Raw genomic sequence first — 25,965 nt, 5'->3', positions numbered from 1 at the left:
TTTCATCTCTTAAAGCTTACCCACATATACCACTGAATGTACCTACACTATTACATCATTGGGCGACACACAGCTCAGGGTTAATGTCGTCATAAACATTAGGCACAAGACCAGACACTGTATGCTCACAGATACAAATCAATACCTGAGTAACACTGGGTTTCTCCACTTGTGTATAAATACGGGTCCTGTATGCTTTCAAGGGAATGTTATACCATTCTTCTACATTTATATTCTGCAAACCACCATGGGGTGCATGGCAGAGGGTACATCCCATTGTCCCAGAGCATGGGAAGAGTGATTGATTGAATGCCTCTGTGCATGCACTAATAATTCTTATCTTATTTTCATGATCCTCATGTGAGCGATGCATAGGGATTTGTAGTATATACCCAGAGTCAACATTTAAAGCTGGTTCTTGAAACTGTGTTAACAGACTTTCTTGGAATAGTTTATACGTCTATCTTCAAGAGACTTCCAGTTCAGTTCCTTCGGTATCTCTGTAACACTTTAACATCCCTTAAACAAACCTGTGACTGTTCATGCTGCCCTTCTCTGTATACATTCAGTATCCCTGTTAGTCCTATTTGGTATGGGTCCCATCCAACAGAGCAATTCTAGGATAGGTCACATGAGTAACTTGTAAGCAGTGTCCTTTGTAGACTGATTGCATTCCCCACTTCCTGCAAAAGAGTGGCAAGTTCAGGTAACAATGATGGCAGTGGATGACGATCATGCTCTTCTCTCCAAAGAAAACTACAAAGGCTCAATAATATTGAGATTTGCTGATTGTGGTGGCCAGGGCAGACATGACACCCCCTCCTTGTGCTCACAAAACCAGTCCATCACAATGGACGCTGTATAATCAGGGGCCTCATTGCCTTGGAATACAGACTCACCATTGAGAAAACGAACACTGTACCATGAGATGGAACCCATCATCCAAAATGGTCACAAAAATCCTTGGCAATAATGCAACTTTGCTGAGTAGTCATGGGGCCCTACGAATAGTATTATAAGGCTGTAAAAATCATCACCAAACCCCCACCACGTTTAATTCTTGGGACGTAAACTATGCTACACGTTGGAAACAGTGTGACACATCTCATATGAACAAATGACATTCTTCCATAGTTCCATTGTTCAGGGTTGGGTTGATTTGGGGGCGGGGAGAGACCAAACTGCAAAATCATCGGTCTCATTGGATAGGAAAGGAAGTTGGCCTTGCCCTTTCAAAGGAACCATCCCAGCGTTTGCCTGATGTGATTTAGGGAAATCACAGAAAGCCTAAATCAGGATGGCCGGACACGGAATTGAACCGTCATCCTCCCCTCCCGAATGCGAGTCCAGTGTGCTAACCATTGCGCCACCTCGCTCGGTCCCATTGTTCAAGTTTTTTGGCTTTGGCACCATATTTTTCTATTATGGGCATTTGCATCACAGCTGAGTGGTTTTGAAATTCAATCTCGCCCTGCAGTTCCCTGCTTATGGAGCTCCCCTCGTGTTGTTTTGGTGCTGATGCGGTTTATGAGTGCAACATTCAAGTCTGGAGTGACTTTTGCATCTGTCGTCCTTTTTTATTTTTCGGCAGGATCCTCTTCAATGACTGTCTTTCATGATCACTCAACACACATTTTCATCCGCGTTGTGACTTAGCAGATGATGTTTTTCAGCTTTCCCTTTATACGGTATAAACCTTCAACATGGTGCCTCTTGAAGCACCAATCACTTCGGCTACCTTGGTTACAGAAGGACTCACCATATGACCACCAACAATTTGCTCATGTTCGAATTCACTTAGCTCTATCATAATGCATTCACTACTACACAGAACACTGTTCTGGCCACTACTGCACTTGCAACATATTGAGGACATTGGATAGGTGCCATTCACGGTCAAATACAACAGTGCAACCTGCAGACTTGGCAAGTATCTGCATTTATGTTCAAGGACGGATTATGCATTTCCATGATGTTTCCATATTTTTGTCCAACACCTACATATACCTTTGCTTAATGGTGCTCCAATGGTGATCAGAGCATGAGTACTAAAATGCACACAACAGACAAAACAGCAGAACGATAAGTATTGGGGATGTCAGCATCACTTCTCTAACAATCTTGTTATTTGTGCACCCCTCTAAGAACTTTTGTGTGTGTGAAAGTGTACTAGATACAAATAAGATAGGATCAAATGTTTCAAAATTATTTTTCCTGTGTTAATCTTTGTGTTCTATCAGATGTCTTCTGAATAAAACAGACTCCAGATTTTTTTTTTTTCTGAACTTCCAGTAATTTTCCTAAATAATAACAACAATCTGAAATGTTCACCTGCCAACTTCTTGTGACACAGTAAGGGGATTCTTCCCACATTTTACATTTTTCTACTCCAATAAATAACGATTTTTTTTACAATTTTTATCTTTCAATACATTTATCTGTTGGTGTGTAAAACTTGCATAAAAATTTCAGTTTCTTATTTATACCCAACTTCACAGGAATTTATTATCCAGATTATTAGTTTTTGCTGTTGTGATTCTAATGGTGTAAATAGTTCTAATTAGCATTCTGTTAATTAAAAGTTAAGATAATTAAAGTTGGCACTACAGTTCACCATGTTCAAAAACCTATGAGCTAATACTTATATCTGAGACAGGTGACCTAACCCTTTGAAATTTAAGCAGACTCACTTTCCACTACAAATTTTGTAATAACCACTGTTAGTTTTCAAACTTTCACTACATACTTTTGTCCCCTTAATTTTTCATCAGTATCACATGTAGCACTACTCAATAATTTCATATAGGTATCATCATATGTAATATGGCATTCATTCATGTAAACAAGGGGATTCATACTGCATAAGGAGAATAGATTGATGCATTTTTCTAAATTTCTGACTAGCAACATTTTTTATAATTCAGAATCACATTAGTTCTTGTAGTTCATAAAAAATTGTAAAATCCAACCTAACTGAAAACAGTTTGTTCTTATGCCTGCCTATAAGTAGTCAGACATCACTCAAAATTGTCAGTTCACAGTTTGGATGCTGAAAGTCAGACTCACATTGGAGGGCGCTCTCAGTGTTGACTTATGCCACAAATACAATCTGTGCATGAAAATATGTGCACTGATCACCACAACATTCAAGAGTTCTAATGTTTAATAACTTTCAAGCAATCTCTGTAACCTAAATAAATGAATGTTTGAAATGAATTTGTTATAATTAGCAAGAAAGTGAAACATAATTGTCATTGGAGAGATCTGTTGTGGCACTAGGCGATTCGTGTTACGGACTGATTTAAATGAATTACCGGAATGTAATTCTCTTTAACAGGAACTGTGATAACTGAGAACTGTGATGATTTTGTATCGATGTGCAATTTATTTTGTGCCACAAGAGCAATTAATTTTCCACTGTAATTGTGGGTGCTGATTCTGGCGCACATTTTTCGTACTGCAAAAACTGATCACTACAATCAATAGCAAACTTTGAAAGGAATAAAATGTGTGTGTTAATGTCATCTAAAATTAGTATTGTGTACACCTTTGCTCGAACACCATACCAACCTCATTTAAACTTCCAGCTTCAACATTTTCAAGATTAGTGCTTCAGAGGACGAGATAACATTATCCAGATCAGTTCCATCACACACTAATTAGGATTTCTTAATAAGAACAAACATTTGTCTTTAAATAGAAACTTTACTATAAAATACAACCTTTCTTCTGCTTAAGTCATCAATTCAATTCATTTAAATGTTATAAATAAATTTAGTACTAAAACAGTAGCCTCCTATGCATCAGCAGTCCAACTTTAAAAATATATAATTTAATTTACAATATTTATCTTCCATCCGCTATCTGGGATGATTCTCCAGTCTTAACAAGAATAACAATTCTTTAACACATTTAACAACATGCATATGCAGCACACATGGGTAAAAACACACACACACACACACACACACACACACACACACACACACACGATATACACAGGGCAGGGGGTGTAGCAAAGATGTGCTGTGCTTAAATATTTGTATGCGAAATAAATGCATTATATTCCATTTGAAATCAAATGTAGCAACCACTACAGAAAATTACTATAAACTGATACATGCATTTGTGTATCAGCATCAGCCCACACCTTTCTGTAGCACAGCCAATAAAATTGCACACAATGGCGTGCAGAACAGTCTTTCACTTGGATAGTTGATAAATGGAGAGTTTCATGCTAAGTAATGTTCATCTGACATCAGTTACCCAAGTTCTTTAATTATTTTAATGGGGCACAAGATTCCTCCCAGAGAATAAGATTTATTTTCTAAAAATGAAAGACAGAAAGGAAGGAAGAAAGAAAGAAAGAAAGGAAGGAAGAAAGAAACCTTATGTTACACATTTTGCAGGAATTCGAGGCAATGATGTTAGTTAGAAAGGAACTTCAGAACAGAGAAAACCAGCTGATGGATAAGACTAACGTATTGAAAGTTCCTGCCCACATCAAATACATCATCTTGGATGTGTTTTACCTTGCAAAGAAGAAGCACACACACATTCTGTTTCCATACAGACTGCTATAAAAATGTTTAATATGAAAGTAATAATGATTTAACAGAAATAAATATTAAAGTAAAACCTGGATTTTACATTATCTCATTTTGATATTGCAGTATGTTAGCAATTTGATTGTCAAACTTCACCCCACATTTGGTGTCTGTATCACAAAAATTTGTACTTTTTTTACTACAAACAAACAGCATAGATTTTGTCTTGCCATGTCTGCAATAAACAGTAACAGGTAATACAGAATCACATTCTTTCCTCCCTTAACAGTCTTTTATATTCTAAATGGATGGTGTGCCAACCACATTGCAAGAATATGACTAGTATACTGCAAAGATGCCAGATTTACAGATTTACCCTTTTTGCAAGAGATTCACACTTTAAATTTTTCAATATTGCACAGTTAACACCTTTTCTTTAGCTGCCTCTGCTTTTGCAGGATCTTAATTTTCTCAAACCAATGTATCTGAAGCTATTTTACTAGCATTGTGTTAGTCCCTTCAGTCTTTCAAAGTAAACATCACAAGAAAATAAAATTACACATTTCTGTCTTCATAAGACTTAACACATGCTAAAACTACTTATCTTACAAACTGGCTGCAATCTCCATCCATTATAAACTGGAGATTTTTGTATAAAGCAAGAAACCAAACAACTCCCGATTTTTTTTTTCATAAGTTGGCATCTCACAAAGTAAAATGTAAAATACAGGTTTTACCATGCACAGAAAGAATCTAAAAAGTAACAGACTCTGTGTTGCCAACACTTAGTATATATAACAAGATCTACTGATACTTAATAACAAATTCGATTTATGAGGCGAAGCACTGATTAAAATTTCGAATTTATCCAATTTATAGTTATCACTTTGTACTTCAAAGCTTTTCCAAATTTGGTCCACTACCAGAGACAGTATCTGGCAAGTATTACCTAGTACTTCTTATTTTTTTGTTTTTGAGGGGAAAAAACATACATCAAATCACACAAAACATATAACTGGCCACAAGTCAATATAAATTTCACAGGTTTGTGCATATATAAACACAGACATTCTTGACATTAACAGAATATCATTATGGATCCATGAAATAAAGTGACGTATTTGTGAATGTAGACTTTCCCAGCATATACAGCACATGAAAACTTCTCAAGCTTCCATCCGTGTGACTGTGTCTAAATTCCAGAATTTTGATGCAACCACCCGAATGGAAACTCATGATGATTTCATCAAGTGACATATTGCCTTCCTTAATGCATTTTTAAAAATGCTCTGAAAATAAGAAGCACAGCTTCTGACAAAAAGTCATACATTTAAAAACAAAAGGTGGAAAACAGCTAGACATTACACAAAGTAATCAGAACCTACAATATAAATGCTCAGTAACCACCATTATATACAGCACAGATGTGAATGTTTCTCCTACAGTTATCACCATTATAAAATTTTTAAATCACTAGATTTCACTATCATACAACATAAAAGGGAAGAAAACAAGAATAATAGAGAGAACAATGGATTATTACCATCTTTGGCTTTTTGGCATGATTCATATATGAATAAACACTTCATATGTCACCTTCAAATTTATACTTTTATAACTTCATGCAACACATACATTCAGAGTATGGACTTGCGTGAAAAACTTTAAATATGTAGGTGAATCAATGTTCCAGCTTTCACATAAACAACTGCTCTTCTCTCTCTCTTACTTCAAATACAAAGTAAATAAAAGAAAATCAATATACATACAAGTAAAGGCACTTAAAACAGTTCTACAAAAAACAATAAAAGAAATATCAACAAACCAGTAACTCCCAATTTATTACTTCTTTCCTCTTTTGCTTCATTCACCACTGGATTCTGAGATGATAACCCTCCCCTTCATGCTCTTTCCATGTCTACAGCTTTCCCTTTACGAATATGTGTAAAAGTATTTGAGTTCAGAGTGTATGAGACATTGCAATTGTTTTGGGTAAATCTATAGATGTTATCAATGTCTTCATCTTTCCTGCACAAAACCCTCTAATATATTATATTTCTAATAATATTTAAATGATAATGACAAAAAACATTTTCTAAGTAGTCTAATTTCCACTGAATTGTAAAAGAAGCAGCGTAAGACTTCGAAACCACTGGGCCATAATCGTCACTGTAATTACTACTGGCCAAAATTTGATTTACTTTTGCTGTGAATCACAGAAAATCATACATTATAAAATGTAGTCAACGGATTTCACTTGGTTCTGACTCATTAAGATTTATAATTTTGCCAACACAAGAGAATTACTAACACCAATTGTTATGTGCTAAGAGGGGGAAGAAAAAAATAAATAAATAAATAAACTACATACATATACCTAAAATCAAAATTACAATTTGTTTAGCAAAAGGAAAGTGGAAAACTCTGTAGACAACACACAAATTAAAGAACACTGAAAAACTGATGTGAGATAGTGACTCACACCCCTGGAGTAAAAAAGTGAAACTCATCACATTTAAAGCACTAAATAATGACCCCATTTGATATTTGGCACTACTTGCAGAATGTTAAAAATGAAGTCATTAGTTAAGAAATTGTCTCTCTCTCTCTCTCTCTCTCTCTCAATAATGCATGAATGGAGACAGACAAAATGAAATGCTATGGTAAGGTGTGGAATGGGCGTACTTCAGAACATCAGCATTAATTAACACTGCAGTAAAGAAAGATACACTACAACATATTATACAGGATATAATGCAAAATAACTGGTCAAAATCCAGCAACAGCTTGTATGTATATTCACTTTCTGGTAACTGCAAACAGTGGATTCTCAATAGTGTCACACTTTGGCCTTGATGACTTACACAAACAGTAAAACTATTAAAATAGGGAAGCAGCAATACCTGACATGTGATCAGAAGAGAATCAAACCATGGGCAAGTGCCTCATATTCAGTCCAGTGTATTTTTTTTAATATGATAAAGAAAAAGGCAGAGAAAAGCAATTATATGAACAAAATATATGGAAGATAAATGTAACAATAAAATAAAATTAGTAAACTGAGGTTTCTGTAGAAATGAACAGATGAATGATGGGAGGAGAGTGGGATACAAGATTCTTCACATTTCAATGCAAAATTCTTTCAGAAAAGCTGATCTAAACAGAACCACAGGTTTCAACTTTTGTACTGCAATATTTAAGTTCCCTACATTATCTTAGGAATATAGTTAAGTAGAAGTCATCCAACCAAAGGTTTAACAACACAATGATAACATGTGCCTGATGTGAGATGGAATTCCCTAGTGTTCATATATTTTAATCCATATCCTCCAAGTTATGGTGACCTAAAAATTTGCATGCCATCAAAACCACACAGTGAAATGGCATGAGTAAATAAACAAAGCTTTGTCAAAAGAGAATGCCGTATTTGACACTGGGGAATATGTTAATGCCTATCTTGACTTGAATCAACAACTTTCAAATCATCGCTGATGCTTTAACCAACAGAGACATCATGTCGCTTAACCTTATCCTAAAATATTCTAAACATATGATCATATGCCCTGATTTTAGTTAACTGCAAATGAATATGAAAAATGTGCTGATACAAACATACTCACTCAAACAACTTCTTCACACAATTATAAATAGATATAAGAAACACACTTCCAAATTACAATAAAAACAAAAGACTAACTTGATCACAACACAAAACATTCCCATCCTAAACATGTATACGTGATATCAGCTGCATGACAAGCATAATTCTGTCATGAATGTGTCAGAGGTTAACACACACTGGGAAAAATCAGTTTCACCCTTTGTGTCTTCTGAAATCTTGCTTTTCCACTCAGAATGTTATGGAGCAACTTAGTGGGTGCAGATGACAATTTTCCTGTAATACACTTCCAGCTGCCTATAGTTTACAATTTTTTAAAGTTAAAATTATGTGGCAGACCTCACGATTTAATCAGTCTTATCACACGCGAGAGGGAACCGCACCACTCGGACTTGGCTTCCACAGTCACACGCTACTGAATCACCTGGGGCCAACAACACTAACTGTTTCACAAGAGCACCACCACCACTCAAGCGTACCACACGAACTGGTTCACCTGTCCGAACATCCCACACAATCAAGGAATCCTACAACACACAGACAATTACTAATTAATTTTATATATACACATTGTACTAGGAGAAATATTTATTTTTCATTATAATAAAACTAAGAGTATAACCAAAATATAGAAAAAAATTTTTAATTAAAAATGAAGTCTTAAAACAAGTTGATGAGTTTCTAGGGCAATGGACAACAATGAATGGATGGACAGCAAAAGAAATAAATAAAATGTACAGCCAAAACAAAGAAAAGGAAACTGTACGAATCAACAATCTTATATTTATAAAAGGGAATATCCAGACTGATTTACTGAATGATCATACCCCAGCCAATAGAAACTTGATTTCCGGAGCAGGTGTTGATCCTACACTATAGGCATCGTTTATGAAGCAATTTTTCGAAATTACACCCCTGAAGAGTTGAAAAAGGGGATGGAATGTTTTTTTGAAATTATGTTGCTATAAAGGGAAGTTTGAAGCCAGAACTATGAAGATTGGTATTTCATTTTTCGGTCTCGTGTGTGTGTGTGTGTGTGTGTGTGTGTGTGTGGGGGGGGGGGGGGGGGGGGAGAGGGGGTTGAAGTTTCAGTGTTTTTGAAAATTCAACCACTAAAGGTGTGGAATAGGGGATGAAAATTTATGTGAAAATATTTTGTAATATTAAAATATTTTTAAAACAAATTCTATGAAAACTGGTATATGACTCCTTGGTTCGAATTAAAGAAATATGTTTTAGGGAATGATAGTTTCTATGGAAATATTGTCACAAGAGTGCAAAAGGCAGGATGAACAAAAACCACTCCCTCCAGCTACCAGAATCACTTTTGGTCAGGGCTATGCTTCTAACGCCTTAATTAGCGGGGAAAAATTTAGGTGATGCAATTTGTGAACTTGTAAAATCACTAGTTGCTGTCAGCTGATGTACACAAACCAAGTGTCAAGGAGTCTGTGCATCATTGTGTTTTCACTGGCTTAGCACTCCTTAATTAATATGACTTTCTGTGACTGTTGTTCTTACAGACCAATTCTTTCTAGTTTTTTGGGACAGTTTGCAAACTGCTGTTAACTTTTCAGTTGCTAAGAAATACTAATTTCCATACAAGACTAATTTTGTCCTTCCTTGTGCATTAAATACAGTGCTTTCTTTCCTGTGATGTTCAGCTAAATTTCAAGAACACACCCAAATATTTATCGGGAGGGTAATCTTCTAGATGTTCCAAAACTGGTGACCCTGACATGGTTTCGCTGCTTTATACATTGGAAGAAAAAGATTTAACATGACCAAATCACTGATGGATTGTACCTTTGCTCTCTCAGTTCGCTAAGCGCTTCCTGCCCTACTGGCCATACAATCCAGTGCTGTGGTTCACACAAGTGGAGGCCAGCCCTTTCTACGCAGGAATTAATGCAGATTTGTACTACATTTGTAATCGTGATACGCCACCTAGACTACAAATTTGCCTCACAAGTAAAAGTTGTTATCACAGATCCATCTGTGACAGATGCTTATGAAAAACTGGTCCATAGGGTGTCACCTAGCGAGAGAAACATATTTGGCAAGTTTCACATGAGGACATCAGTGACAGGAGGCCATCACAATACTTGAGGCAACTGAAGAGTACAGTTGATACAAGTACAGTGCCTGATAGTCAACTATGTACCTTGAGGAGCAGCTGTCCATCACCTCAAGTGAAAGCCATTATTGCATTGCAACTGACAGGGCCTTGGATGAAGTGGCTCAATTAGTGGACAAGATATTTGACGCGATAACACCTGTACTGATGAGTGCAGTGACAGTGTAATGTAACAGCTTGTAGTCACCAATGGTTTCATGTGCGGATTATGATGTTCTGGCTGCAAAGTTCGATTTGTTGACAAAGCAAATTGGCGAGATGGTGACACATCAGGACCACAGCAAGGACAGAAACAGCTACCGGAGGCACTACAGGAACCACTTGTCTACTACTTCCTCAAACTCTGATACTGGCCAACCTCCTATCTGCTGGTATCACAGAAAATTTGGGGACCTGGCACATAAATGTACATTGCCACGTGCAGACCCAAACACCAGTAATAGTCAGGCTCTGGCGCATCGAGCAATTGCCTAAATAAGTCAGAACACTTACTTATCAGTGACAATAATTCAACAATAATGACTTAACCACATTGCATCAAGCTCGACCTCGACTGTGACATGAACAAGCATGGGATTTCATTATCACCAATATGTTGGGACCCATAACAGGAGGAGATTTCCTGGCACATTACCAGCTGTTAGCAGGCATGGCAAACATGACTCTTGGGCAGTGTCACCGGCTTTCAAACAGGTTTGTGAAGGAATGCAGCCACACACACAGCTAAACTCGTGCAGACTTACTGCCGAAGTTCCTGCCATGGCACAACCATCTGGAGCACTGAAAGAGGTATGTCACTGCACATAGATTAAAACTACAAACAGTCCACCTACATCTTGACTACGCAGACCATCTGGCCATAGCAAAAGCAGAATTCCGTAGTATGCTGCATAGTTTTATGCAACAGTCGAGTAGTCCTTGGTCACTCAATTTCATTTGGTACCTAAGAAGTGTGCTGCATGGAGGTCATGAGAAAATTATCAAGCTGTCAGCACTAGAACCATGCCAGATCATTACCTTGTAACAAGTTTGTAACTATGTGCTGAGTGGTCTGACCTTGTTCAGTGCCCTAGACTGGGAGAAGGCTTACACTTAGATTCCTATAGCAAAGGAAGACATAATGCAGACAGCCATAACTACTCCATTTGGCCTATTTGATAATCATTTTACGATGTTTGGCCTTCGTAACGCAGCACAAACATGACAAAAGTTTACAGAATGTATTACAATGACTCCCATATTGTTTTGCATACCTGGATGGCATTAAAAGCATGTGACTGAGATATTTCAACAATTACAGTAAAGTCTTGAACACCACTAAGTGCATTTTTGGTCATAAAGGGGCCAATTTTCTGGGCTGTGAAAAATAATTGTCAGGTTCACTACTGTTACCCAATAAAGTTAAGGCTATCTTATGGCTCCCATGACTAAACACTTTTGGAACTGCATCCTTAATTTTCTACCACTGACATACACAACACACAGCCAAATTGCAGGAACCAGTAACGGCTGCACTCAATAGTTTGAAGAGCAAAGACAACTCAACTGTTTAGTGGTCGGATAGTATGATTTCTGCTTTCAAGACAGTCAAACGAACAGGGACAACCAAGAGATCCTGGAAAAACCTGGGAGTTTTTTCATCCAGGAGAAAATTCAGAATTTTTTAGAATACTGAGAATTTTTCATTGATTTACTTTTCAGTTAATTTTTGTAATTTAGGCTGATAAGAACCGATACTCTAACAAAGGATATTACTGTATTCCGCTACTACAGAATAATACTGCAGCAATCAAACATGAACAAGAGAAAATAAAACTTAAGTTGCAAAGGAAATGCAACGCGTACAATGACAAAATACAGTGCTCATACAAGCGTCTGCCAACAGCAAAATGTGTCAAAGGCTTTAGGAGGACTATACAATGCTTCATAACAACAAATTGCCTCCGATGAGCGTGACGTCACAACTGTCGACATTAGATTTGTCTGAGTAGTTGTGAGAGGGCGCATGCGCAGTTGAGTCGCATTTGAGTAGTACCTTCTCCCGCTTCTGACTAAAGAAGTGTGGCTGTAAGCTGTGTAAACGGCCAGATGCTTCCCGGAAAAATTTTGCTGGCGCATCCAAGCTGCCAGATTCAATTATGCGCAGCTGTCCCGGAATTATTGGTTGGGAGGGGGGTTTCAAATTCATATTCTTGAGAGGGGACTAAATTCATATTCTTGAGGGAAAACTCAGCATACGTTGGCCTATTGATTATTCATATGATTCTGAAATGCATCCCTGTTGGTTTTTGAACACATTCTAAGTTGATGGTTGGTTTGTGGGGGTTGAAGGGACCAGACTACAAAGGCCATCATTCCCTCATTCTAAGTTGACATCTGAATGAATCATAAGCAGATTTTTGAATGCAGGCATAGTGTACGTGATGTCACTGCCAGGGAAATACAGGTCGCATCTAGAAATAAATTTTCCTGCAGACTAAAGGGATGGGGCTACATGAGCTGAGTGGAATAAAGCCAAACAGGTGAATGCCAATTGCAGCTTGTTTATGTGGCTGACTGGGTTTGCGAATGATCAGCTTTGTTATAATTACTAGTGAAATCCATAGATTCAGACTACCAGAGTGGAAATAAATGACTAAAAGGAATAACAGGTAAGAAAGATTACATACTTCCTTCTCGGTATATCCAAGAAAATGATATTCTGGCAGAAAATTTTTGGTCAGATCGCTACACCAGTAAGGGCCAGTTGTAGAGTCCCCGGTGCTTAAGCTCTATTGTGGGAGCAGAGCGGAAAACGTGTTGCATGCACACATAATAACGCCTAACTGGAGAATAAATGTGGGTAACTAGACCGGAGATTGTGGCAGGATTAATGATGTTAACCAAAGAATAAGTTTTGACACTGGCAGGAACAGTTACAGAAGTAGTGATGACAAGACTGATTGATAGAATGAGGAAGGAGAAGAAATGGGGACATTACACAAAGTATGGAAGAATATGTTGACTCCAAATATATATCAAATTTTGTACTACTACTTTTCGATCTCATGCTTGAAAAGCTGGAGCGTATGAATAAAATGTGAAACTGTTTCCTTCCCTACAGCTTATTGCTTGTAGTAGACCTAACAGGCTTTTGCTATTGGTACTTCATTAATTACATTCTGTCCTGCTATAAAAATGGCCATTTGTGCCAAAACAGTCTTGTTTATTTGGTGTGTGTTACAATTGCTACAATATTAGACAGGCCTATATCGTTTCATCTAACAGCCAGTGACAAAATATACTTAATCAGATCGAGGAATCATACCAATCTTGGGTACTATTTGTATTAACGGCTTTTTCAGTTTTAGACAACGACATTTAGATTTTTCATGTAGCAAAACTTTTGACAAACTTTGAAGAGGTAATGGATTCTTTTGCAGAAAGGAAAGGAAAGGACACCATGTAAAGCTGTAGCAATATTAGAGAGAAAATATGCTATGACATGAGGATTGAAGAAACGTATGCTGTCTTGCTTGGCTTTTCTCTTAACTGGGTTTTTAGTATCCTATATTTAATTTTATGCCACACAAAACAGCAAGTTATTAACTAATAGGCAATAAAGTGTGCAAATTTTCTGAAGAGTTCCTGTTCTCCTGGTTACAAATAATTCCATACAGTATTAATTGCGAGTTTTCTTTAATTTCCACTGTCCTGAATATAGTTTGATGGCATCCATTACAAAATATACACGTTTGAATTCCATAGAGCAAAACATAGTGATGCACGATGGGAGAATGCTGCATGCAGGGTGCTGCACTTTGGCACCAAATAATATGTCTTACATGTCCTCGAATGTGTATGTTTTATATATCAGACTCTTCAGAAAAATGTGTGTTGCAAAATGAACAAATTTTTGAAAAGTTGATTTTCTTTTTCTTTTTTTAAACATTTTTGGAGTCCTATCTCAAATGCTCGAGGGAGGGGGGTGCCACTATCTAATATTGTCCGGTTCGGAAATACACTACTGGCCATTAAAATTGCTACACCACGAAGAAATGCAGATGATAAACGGGTATTCATTGGACAAATATATTATACTAGAACTGACATGTGATTACATTTTCACGCATTTTGGGTGTATAGATCCTGAGCATCGAGTCAAACAGAGCTTGGATGGCGTGTACAGGTACAGCTGCCCATGCAACTTCAACACAATACCACAGTTCATCAAGAGTAGTGACTGGCGTATTCTGACGAGCCAGTTGCTCGGCCACCATTGACCAGACGTTTTCAATTGGTGAGAGATCTGGAGAATAAGCTGGTCAGGGCAGCAGTCGAACATTTTCTGTATTCAGAAAGGCCCGTACAGGACCTGCAACATGCAGTCGTGCATTATCCTGCTGAAATGTAGGGTTTCGCAGGGATCGAATGAAGGGTAGAGCCACGGGTCATAACACATCTGAAATGTAACGTCCACTGTTCAAAGTGCCGTCAATGCGAACAAGAGGTGACCGAGACGTGTAACCAACAGCCCATACCATCACGCCGGATGATGCGCCAGTATGGTGATGACGAATACACGCTTCCAATGTGCGTTCACTGCGATGCGACCATCATGATGCTGTAAACAGATCCTGGATTCATCTGAAAAAATGACGTTTTGCCATTTGTGCACCCAGGTTCGTCGTTGAGTACACCATCGCAGGCGCTCCTGTTTGTGATGCAGCGTCAAGGGTAACAACAGCCATAGTCTCCGATCTGATAGTCCATGCTGCTGCAAACGTCGTCGAACTGTTCGTGCAGATGGTTGCTGTCTTGCAAACATCCCCATCTGTTGACTCAGGGATCAAGACGTGGCTGCACGATCCGTTACAGCCATGCGGATAAGATGCCTGTCATTTCGACTGCTAGTGATACAAGGCCATTGGTATCCAGCACGGCATTCAGTATTACCCTCCTGAACCCAATGATTGCATATTCTGCTAACAGTTATTGGATGTCGACCAACGTGAGCAGCAATGTCGTGATACAATAAACCGCAATAGCGATAGGCTACAATCCGACCTTTATCAAAGTCGGAAACGTGATGGTACACATTTCTCCTCCTTACACGAGGCATCACAACAATGTTTCACTAGGCAACACCGGTCAACTGCTGTTTGTGTATGAGAAATCGGTCGGAAACTTTCCTCATGTCAACACGTCGTAGGTGTCGCCACCTGCGCCAACCTTGTGTGAATGCTCTGAAAAGCTAATCATTTGCATATCATAGCATCTTCTTCCTGTTGGTTAAATTTCGTGTCTGTAGCACGTCATCTTCGTGGTGTAGCAATTTTAATGGCCAGTAGTGTATTATAGATCTGGGGCTGATGCGCAGAGCAGTCTATTGTGAGTTATAGTGGAGAGGTGGGTAGTCTCCTCATGACCCGTGTTTACGTTTAGTGATTTTGCTGTTTCCTCTTCATTTACTATTCTCACGTCCAATGAAAACAATACTATTTCTGTGGCTGGGAGCTACAAAGTGGGTTAAAATACATTCACATAATTACTGAAGGCTAAAATACATTGTTAGTTTCAGATCTTATTTTATTTCCACCTTTCTGACAGTCAAGGATTAATTGCCTTGCGGAACTATGAAGTTATTTTTGTCGGTTTGCTGAAGAAATTTGGCTTTTATTAATCTTCTCCACTGAGGCAGTCAATTTATTTGAGACGAAGAGTTTAATGCCACACTATTGGCTAGTTTCAACTGTTCTCTACATTTCAGGTGTACGTTTTCATCTTCTAGCACGTATGGCATTATGCCATAGTAGAGAAACAAACATGAGAGAAAACAGTACTGGTACTCCCAGAAAATGTACATCTCGAAAACCACACTGAAAAGCTTAATATCAGGTCATGGCCTACTTCATTGGAACCTGGAAATGTGAATGTGCACTTTAAGCTGAATTATAAATTTTAGTGTGGTTCATGAAATTCCGATGCTCTTGTAGTATACTCTGATGTCTTGTCTTTTATGACATAATGTAAGATCTTTTACTGTCTTACACATACAAACATATGGGCTTCCTACGTCATCGTAATTGCACATGCGATGTGACAGCTGGTATCTGGCGCTCTCTGGGAGCTGCTGAAGTGAACCTATTTCTAACAGTTCACAGGAAAATATTGCGAATGGTGGTTTAAAAAGTGTTAGTTCCAAAGCAAATTTCCTTTTACATGAGATGAACTATGTGTGAGAATGTACGATGAATTTTGTAAATCAAAGAGCGTTTCACTCTCATTTAAAAATCAACTATTTGAGAATGAGCCATTTAGAAGAATTTTGAGCCCAGAAGATCAGATATCTATGTCATTATTAAAAATTTTACTGGCACATTTGTGTGATGTATCTTAAAAGTGTAACACACACAAAAAAGATCAACATTATATGTGAAAGCTTAGCTTCCATTGAAGTATTTGAAAGCTTTTTTTGTATCAACACTATGTATATTAATGTATACCATTAAGTTTTCCTATTTGTGTGTTCACGCTACTTAACAGTGATGTTGCTACTGGCTGACTACATCATGAATATCCACTGTCATCAGCTGGCAAGATCATGTGACTTGAGCTAAGACTAGCTTACAAAACCACATTGCAATCTCGATTTCAATGCTTCAGAATGTAACATGCTGTGTTTGGTGAAATTCGCATTTATACTTTCGTGATATGAAAATATGCTGTGTAAATGTTGCTGCACATCAAAGATCTTTCCAAAACGTGTTTTCTTCCCTGAGTTTTGTTTTCTAAAGTGCTGGGAAATTCTACGCCGGTGTACAAAACCATAACCAGTCAAAGAATTTATAAGTTCTACAGTTCTGAGGAAAAGTATACTGTCACATAACACACAACACTGCCTTCATATCCATATGGATAACACATTTGGCTGACCTCTGTTTGTCACGATGGACCACAGATGTCAACCTGAATCCAACCCATTCGTACAGCTTAAACATTCTGTGATACTGTACACCATAAAACCACAAGCTACCACCCAGCCAGTAACAGGATGATAGAATGCTGGCACTGATCTCTGCAGGCTGCACTAACATGTCATAATCCAAATTGGACAACAGTGTTACCAATGGTCTTGCTTGGTCTGCGAAGCACGTACAAACCTGACCTGGGGCTCTTCACCAGATAAGCTAGTTTATGGAGAAATATAGTGACTACCAGCAAATTTATTAATTCATAGGTAGTCCACACAGATGACATCCACCACACAGACTTCGTTTCTCACCTCAAGGAATGAATAATTCAAATCTGACCTCACCAAGCACAAATCAAGTTACGTACAGATGGAATGAAACCAGGACTGACACCTCTGCATACAGGCCCTCATCACGTAATCGGATGAGGCGAAAGAACCATTGATATTCTTGTCTACAACAAGCCCTGTAGCGTCTCACTGGACTGAGGGATGCCTGCGTACATATTCCAACAAGGATCTACTGCTGTACCACAGCACCCATCAACACCCGTATCAGCTCCAGCAACAACACCAGCATCAGCGCCAACCATGGGTATATCACCAGCCAGTGCAAGAAGCCATGCAACAAGATTCAAATGTTGGGTCCAGCATGCCAATGTTGGGTCCAGCATGCCACTCAAATAATGCTCCACTTACCAGGAGGGGTCTGCCATAGCAAGAAAATCACTGTTTGCTGTCAGCTGATGTACACACACTATGTGTGAAAGAGTTTATATGCGGTCTGTCAGAGGCCCACTTTCCGTGACTGTTGTTCTTAGTGATCAATTTTCTCTATGTTTTCGAGACAGTTCACACACTGCTGTGAAGTTCTCAGTTGCTAAGAAATACTAATTTTCATACAAGATTGACTGTGTTCTTTCCTGTGCATTAAATAAAGTTCTTTCCTTCATGTGCCGTTGGAATTTATGTTTTGTATTGTAGCTAAATATCAAGAAAGTGAATGAGCATATGTTAGAAAGCTAGTCTTGTTTAAATTCCAAAAAACTAAATCAGAGAAAGCTATTTAAGTTACCGCAATATATTAGCTTTGTCAGAATTACATAGAAAAAGAAATGGATCTCTGATACTTCAATTTTTTCAGTGGGCCTAATATATCTTCAGAAAATTACTTTTGTTGTAATTATTATGTAAACTAATCATTACTGATGACAAATAGATATCACTTTTAAATATGATTCCATGTATAACAGTATCTGTTTGAGATGGCCATGTACACTGTTTCTAGTTTATTGATTTGTACATACACAATTGCATAAGAATATAAAAAACACTTTTTTTTTAAATTCCAAAACTGATATGAAAAACTGCTTTTTTTAATACTCTTTCTACAGCTTAGTTTGCTTAGACTAAATACACTGCTTGCACATGAGCAGTGGGTGTAACAACATACAAATCTGATTAAAGAAAGAAAAAAAAAATCTTTGCAGACCATACACATGTGGACAAGTGAAGCAGTTGGTGTTAAGCTAGTGAAGTCATAAAACAGAGCTGACGAATTTATATGGCGGTGGAAGAATATGACTGGATGAAGAAGAGAAGAAATAAATAAAGAAGTAAAAGTGGACTGGAGTGCTTTCTGCTTTTGTTGGTTAACTAAACAGTATTTAAAAAATTAATTAAAAAAAACACTGTTGACTTGTGTCAAAGGAAAGTATACTATCAATGAGTGTTTCCTGTTTTGACTTAAAGGCAGTGAAGCATGGACCTTTAATGTGAAAGCCATTCAAAATCTGAGTGTTGATCAGTGAGAAGTTGGGCAAATGAGTGAACCGGGGAACAATTTGGAGTGGTAGATATAATTATGACATAATAAACAACCGGGGATTTAATTTAGTTCCAGTTTGTGTCTGATGCAGTTTGTGAATGTTGACAAGCTGTTCAAGATTGTTTCGCACACCAGAAATGCCTTATTTTACATTGATGTACTTGGGTTTCCAGTCATATCTGAGGATGGGACATGTTCCGAAATTGATAATGTAAAATAAAATATTAGAATAAAATAAATATGCCACAATTAAATCAGACAACATTAAATTATGTCTGTGTGTTACTCAGAACTGTTGGGGACTATGGGATGGCTCTCAAATAATTGTTCAGATGCTTATTTTACTTTGTTAAGCTTTTTACCCCCTCAGCAAGAATTTTGTTTCACTTGAACCTATTATGTCGTTCTCTCTGCTGTATTAATACTTGTTTAATGATGTCAGTGAACCGTACTCAAAGAATGAAAATCGTCATGATTTTCCACAGCACAAGCTTGTCTAATATGTTACCAAAAATATTATTTTTTTTTTTTAAATTTGATTCCAAGGTAGGTCACTCCCCCTTCTCCAAGCTGAGTGTTTGTTCAGGTAATTTTTAAGCCTTTGAATATCTATGATGCCCCCCCCCCCCCCTACCGATGCTAGTGCTGGAAGATTGCAAATTCATTGATTCGTCGATACTCTGTTTACTTTCACTTAGCTTATAAAATTCACCACTTGATGTAGTAGTGTGCTCACTACTGATGCTCAATGTTTCGATTTGCGTGTACATCAATAGTTGTCAATGAATAATGAATGAGCACTGTTGCTGTCACATATTGACAATCAGTAACTCTGCTACTGTTTTGTTCATTTGTTGACATTGTGCTTCATAATATTTGTTTACATTTTGCTATTTCATCTGATGTTATTGTTTTTGTGCAGTGTTGTTATTTAATTACTTAATATTGTTTGTACTATTTTTGTTTAAGATCATGTTTTCAGTTTGTTTCTTTCAGTCGCTTCTGTGATTTATTTACTCAAAATGTGTCCAACAATGAAATTTGTGAGTTACTGGAAAATACTAGTGATACAGAATATTTTAATGAAAGCAGCAGCAATCAGAAAGTGACAGAGATGTTCTTGTTGGTATATTAACTGAAAGTGAAGACAGAATGGAAAATGCACAGTACACTGAAGTGATTGCATCAGAAACACAACATCCATTTCGAGGCGCCTGGACTAAGGCATATGCCACCAGGGGGATCTTCTGCAGTTGAATATTTCAATTTATTTTTCACTGCAGATTACTTCAACCAATTGTAAACAAATCGCTCAGATAAGCAATTGGTATTGCAAACACACACACACACACACACACACACACACACACAGAGAGAGAGAGAGAGAGAGAGAGAGAGAGAGAGAGAGAGAGAGATGAAAGAATACCACAACACCAGAAGTAAGAGGTTTTATATTACACTTACTGAATATGGGACTCAACAAAAGACCTACAGTATTTTCATAACCCAAATGTTAGATGCCTACATCAGGCAGACTAAAATGTACCATCCAATTATTATAATTAGGTATCTTTGTAAATAATATTAAATATTTCATTTTTCTTGATAAATTGATACAGGTTTTGTGGACATGAGTGAGCTTTCTTTAAATCAAGTGTAGTGCTAATTACATTGAAACAATTCAAATGTATACTTAAAAAAATACTTTATATTTCATCAATTATGGACAGTTTACAGCAAAGAAGTATGACAATCTAGCTGTACCATAATAAACTACATACATTTGTGAGTAAGAGACATTTACATTTGTGAGTAAGTGACATTTTTTTCAAGTTTCCACACTGAATGCAGCATGCTATGTGGCAAATAAACTAGAATACTATATGCCAGTATAAAAATTTATTACATTTTTAGCATTCACCGCTCAAAATGGCTGACTGCAAAAGGGTTAATCATTTTTCTAGTAACCTTCGTTAATGAGAAACTTCTTCCTATATTTATTAATTTTTTATTGAATCTGAGTCAAACAAGATGCTATTATCGCAAGGTTGCCACTGGCTCCTAGGTTGCCACTGACTCCTATCTCCACATTTACTAAACTGCGAAGTATGATCAAGTCTGTAGATAATGTGTGGAAACAACTTTGGAAAAAGTGAAGAAGGAAATATGTGTAGTGCACAAGAATTATTCTGTTTCAAAAGTAGCATGTCAATGAAACGAAAGATAAGAAGTGAGACAGGTTGATTGTACTCAAGTGCCTTTCCAAATTTCTACACAGAAAATGGACCTATAAAACATACAGATTCACCGCCACAACCATTCGATTTGTATTTTGATGCCAAAATCATTGCAACAATTATGTGTGAAACTATTTGTTACACTGATGTTTATATTCACCTGTTGAATGATGAAGGCACGCTCCACAAATCATCATTAAAGGGGGTGTTGATGCAGAAGAATTTTTCTAATTTTTTGAATTGTAAGTGCTAATGCAAACCATCCAAAAGTCATGCATAAGTTATCTGAGATAAGACCCATTTCCAAATATATCTTTTTTTCCCAACCACAAGATCCCAATAAATGTTCCTGTGCACAAAACACTTTTCTTTTTCCTACGCAACTAACAAGGAAGGAACTATACTGAATTTCATGTTGAAAAATGTGGTAAGATATAGTTTCACTTCAGTGTGAATGGTTCACAATATACCTCTATACTGATGGCTAATAGTAATGCATTTAACAGTGTTTTGGTACATCTAAATAGGATGTGATTGTGTTGAAATTTCTGTGGCATTGCTGTATCCTTCATTTATGTAGATAATATACTGTGAATGTACTTGTCTCAAGTAAAATAAAATACTTATGGTGAAAAGAAAACTGCACTATACATTCAACGAATAGATAAATTGTTAATACATGAAGTTAATTTATACCACAGACAAATTATCTTGTGTAAATGGAGGAGGTGCCTTCAGTAACAAGTGAAAATAATAAACAATGAGATAAGCCGGGAAAATAAATAAATAAGTCCTGGATTCCCCAGTTAAAACACACTTTTTCCCATGTGAAAATACACTGCTTCAAAGGTGGAGAATATACTTTCTCCATGATAAGTGACAGTGAGACAGGTTGATTGTTCTTAAGTGCCTTTCCAAATTTCTACATAGAAAATGGACCTATAAAACATATAGATTCACCGCCACAAGCGGTAAAAATATCAATCCTTTGAATGATAAAGGTTTTATACACCAGCGTGGAATTTCAGGGAACAAAAAAAAACTTAGCAAAAAAAGTTTTGGAAAGACCTGTGTTGTGCAGCAACATTTACACTGCATATTTTTGTGTTCGTATTATGAAAGTATAGATTCGAAGCAGCAGGTTAGTTTCCGAAGCATTGAAATCGAGACTGAAATGTGCTTTTGTAAGCCAATCATAGCTCCCATGTCACATGATCTCACCAGCCAATGACAGCAATATTCAGTGCATAGGACATGTGGTGTAGTCACCCACTAGCAACATCATGTTAAGTAGTGTGAACACACAAATAGGAAAAGTTAATGGTTTGAATTAATGTACATAAGACAGCTACAAGAAACGTTAAGCTTTCACATATAATATTGGTCTCTTTTTGCGTTTGTTATACTTTAAGATACATCACACAAATGTAGAGTTAAATTTTAAATAGGGACATTAATGTCTGGTCTTCTGGCCTCAAAATTCTTCTAGGTGGCTAGTCCTCAATATGTTACACACACACACACACACACACACACACACACACACACACACACACACACACACTTATTTTGAGAATAAAATTTACTTTGAAAATAACACTTTTCCAAGCAACATTCACAATATTTTACCGCGACCTGTTAGAAATTGCTTCATTTCAGCAGTTGCCAGAGAGCGCCAGAAAACAGGTGTTACTGTGCAAGGGTAGCTACGATGACATAGGAAGCCCATGTTCATACACATATACTATAAAGAGATGTTACATGATGTCATAAAAGAAATAGGATACTACAAGAGCATCAGAATTTTGTAAGCCATACTGAAATGTATTAGCTCAAAGTGCACATTCATGTGTCCAGATTCACAATGAAGTAGGCCCCAACCTGATATTAAGCTTTACACTGTGGTTTTTCAGGATGCAAATTTTCTTGGAGTAGACTGTATTATCTTATGTTTGTTTCTACATTATGGCATAATGCCATACATGCCAGAGGATGAAAATTTGCACTTGAAATTCAGTAAACAGTTGAAACTAGCCAATAGTGTGGAATGAAACACTTCGTTTCAAATAAATTGACTGCCTCAGGGGAAAAGATTGATAAAAGTCACATTTATGTAGCAAAGTAACAAAAATAACTTCATTTTCTGCTAGGTGACTGACTGCCAAAAACGTGGAAATAAAATAAAATCTGAAAATTGAAACTAACAGCATATGTCAGTTTTTCATAGTTATGTGAATGTATTTTAATTCACTTGATAGCTCCCAACCACAGAAATCCATTTTGTTTTCATCTGACATGAGAAGTGTAAACAAAGAGGAAACAGGAAATTCAGTAAACATAAACACTGCTTATGTGGAGACTAAGCCCCTCCCCACTACAACTCGGACACTATGCGCACGCGTGAATCTGGCAGCTTGGGCGTGCAAGAAAAATTTTTCTGGATAGCATCTGGCTGCTTGCTGCTACTGCTGATACAGCTAACAGCCACACTTCAAGTAGCTGGAAGCGGGAGAAGGTGCTGCCCATAAGTGATTCAACTGTGCATGTGCACGAGCCAGCAGGCAACTGCTCAAACGAACTTAATGTAAACGGTTGTGACGTCACGCTCGTTGGCAGCAGTTTATTGTTATGAAGTATTCCATAGTCTTCGTCCTAAAGCCTTTGACACAGTTTGCTGTTTTTCAGTTCTTATCAGCAAAATTACAAAAATTTAACTGAAGACTAAAACAATGAAAAATTCCAAGAGTTCTAAAAAATTCCCAGTTTTCTCCCAGATGAAAAAATTACTAGGTTTTCCCAGATGTCCCGGAGTGTGTACACCATGTATACAGAGTCCTCTCTTTGGATCTCCGTGCAGGCAGGGGCTACTCAGGAGGATGTCATCATAAGGAAAACCAAAACTGGAATTCTATGGGTTGCAGTGTTGAATGTTAGCCTTCTTAACTGCATAGGTAGATTAGATAAATTTAAAAGGTAAACAACTAACAAGCACATTTTGTCTACTTATGAGATACAATAATAATGCTGTTATTTTACTGTTATCACCAGCATCACACTCACCTGTTTGCTTGTGACAAGCAAGTTATGAGTAAGCATAACAATACTTGGACAATAGGAGTTGCTCTGAAACAAGGGATAAAGAAAAGAATTAATGGGGTTTAAACACACAAAAAATAGCAATTAAGAAACTGGTGTACCTTTGTTTAAGATCTGACCCACTGGTCTGGTGGGGATAAAAAGGGAGGTGGGAGCAATTGGCAGATTCATATCATTCTCAATACATCGAAATTTGCAATTCAGTTATGTGTAGATGCAATGAATACCACATGAGAAAGTCAAAAATTAGTTCTCAGAATTTTTGAATAGCATAAATTGATTAAAAGTAAAAACAACCAACATACAACACAATGAATGTCATGAAAAAAATTATACAATGCACATAGTATATATATCTTAATGGGCCTGTGCTAACTAAACAGAAAAGAGTGTGGACAGACAACTGCCATTAGAGAACAGACATAAATGTTGCAACAATATTTGAAAATTTTTCAAACCAAATGGGGTAACTTTTTTATCACATCTACATACAATAATAAATAGGAGATATAAGCAGACACACACACTATAAATACTGAAAGTTTACAGGGAGAAACAATTTGGTGACATATTTATCCTTATTATTCAAGAAAGGAAATCTTAGCCCTCGACAACCCAAAGACTTCTCTCAAACAAGTACAGCAGTTCAAAGGCAGCAAAACAATAGTGAAAAACTTAGTGCATGTATTATCGAGTATCAACAAGGGAAGTACGATCACAATGGAGAAGTAATACTGCAGTATGGTAATGAGAGATGATTTTAAACACCACATAAAATTTTTAGGAATACTGCTTGGTTACCAAAATAATGGTAAATTCGTGCCATGTTATGAATAATTAGTGTACAGATAATACAGCAACTGGTATCTTGCTTGACACGTTTGGAAAAGGTGATGAATATTCTTCTTTATGCAGGTAAGTGATGGGCATCGTAGGAAAGTGTGTATTGTCAAATTGAATAATGTGAGTACGCTCTCATACTCTTAGTAGACAATGCCTTATATCACTTGATGATCACTGAGATGGCATTTAAGATAGCAACCAGAAAAGTAGGGTGAATTTCTGTATCTGAAGACGGAGAATTAATTTCACTTGCCTTTGTACAATTTAGGTAAGCAGGCTAAGAAATGCAGCACAGAGATACATACTTTTAGTCAAGTTGTGCCAAACATTTCTTTGCTCCCCAATTCAATTCAGTATCTCTTCATTAGTTATTCAATCTACACATCTAGTCTTCAGCATTCTCCTGCAGCACCACATTTCAAAGGTAATTCACCACTTTTCTGAACCGTGTATTATTTGTGTTTCACTCCTGTACAAGACTAATTTCCTGATAGACAACAATGGAAGCCATTCACAAGTGATAAAAGTGACAAAGATTCATTTGTGATATAATAGTTCCTTTTTGTTGTTATTTTAAAAAATGGGTTGTGTTTCATGTCTTACAAATGCTGATAGCATTAATTTTATACAGTATAATTGTTCAGTCACTTACAGTATCTGTCTTGAAGCAGCATTCATCCTGTTACTGTTATTCATCTTTGAACTT

General features: G+C 37.1%; 1 protein-coding gene across 1 annotated transcript in view; it reads right to left on the bottom strand.

Annotated features, from left to right (window-relative positions):
* Positions 1 to 6,302: 6,302 nt before the first annotated feature.
* LOC126162288 (sterol regulatory element-binding protein cleavage-activating protein) overlaps positions 6,303 to 25,965 on the bottom strand; it is a 284,313-nt gene continuing 264,650 nt past the window's right edge. Inside the window, exons 22-23 of the mRNA XM_049918707.1 lie at positions 24,381 to 24,443; positions 6,303 to 8,693 (exon numbers count right to left, since the gene is read on the bottom strand). Of these exons, the coding sequence (XP_049774664.1) occupies positions 8,514 to 8,693; positions 24,381 to 24,443 (243 nt within the window). The 3' untranslated portion in view covers positions 6,303 to 8,513. The remainder of the gene's footprint in view (positions 8,694 to 24,380; positions 24,444 to 25,965) is intronic.

This window comes from Schistocerca cancellata, chromosome 2 (genome assembly GCF_023864275.1).
Source record: "Schistocerca cancellata isolate TAMUIC-IGC-003103 chromosome 2, iqSchCanc2.1, whole genome shotgun sequence".
Taxonomy (NCBI): Eukaryota; Metazoa; Arthropoda; class Insecta; order Orthoptera; family Acrididae; genus Schistocerca; species Schistocerca cancellata.
This window is presented reverse-complemented; position numbering and strand designations above follow the sequence as displayed.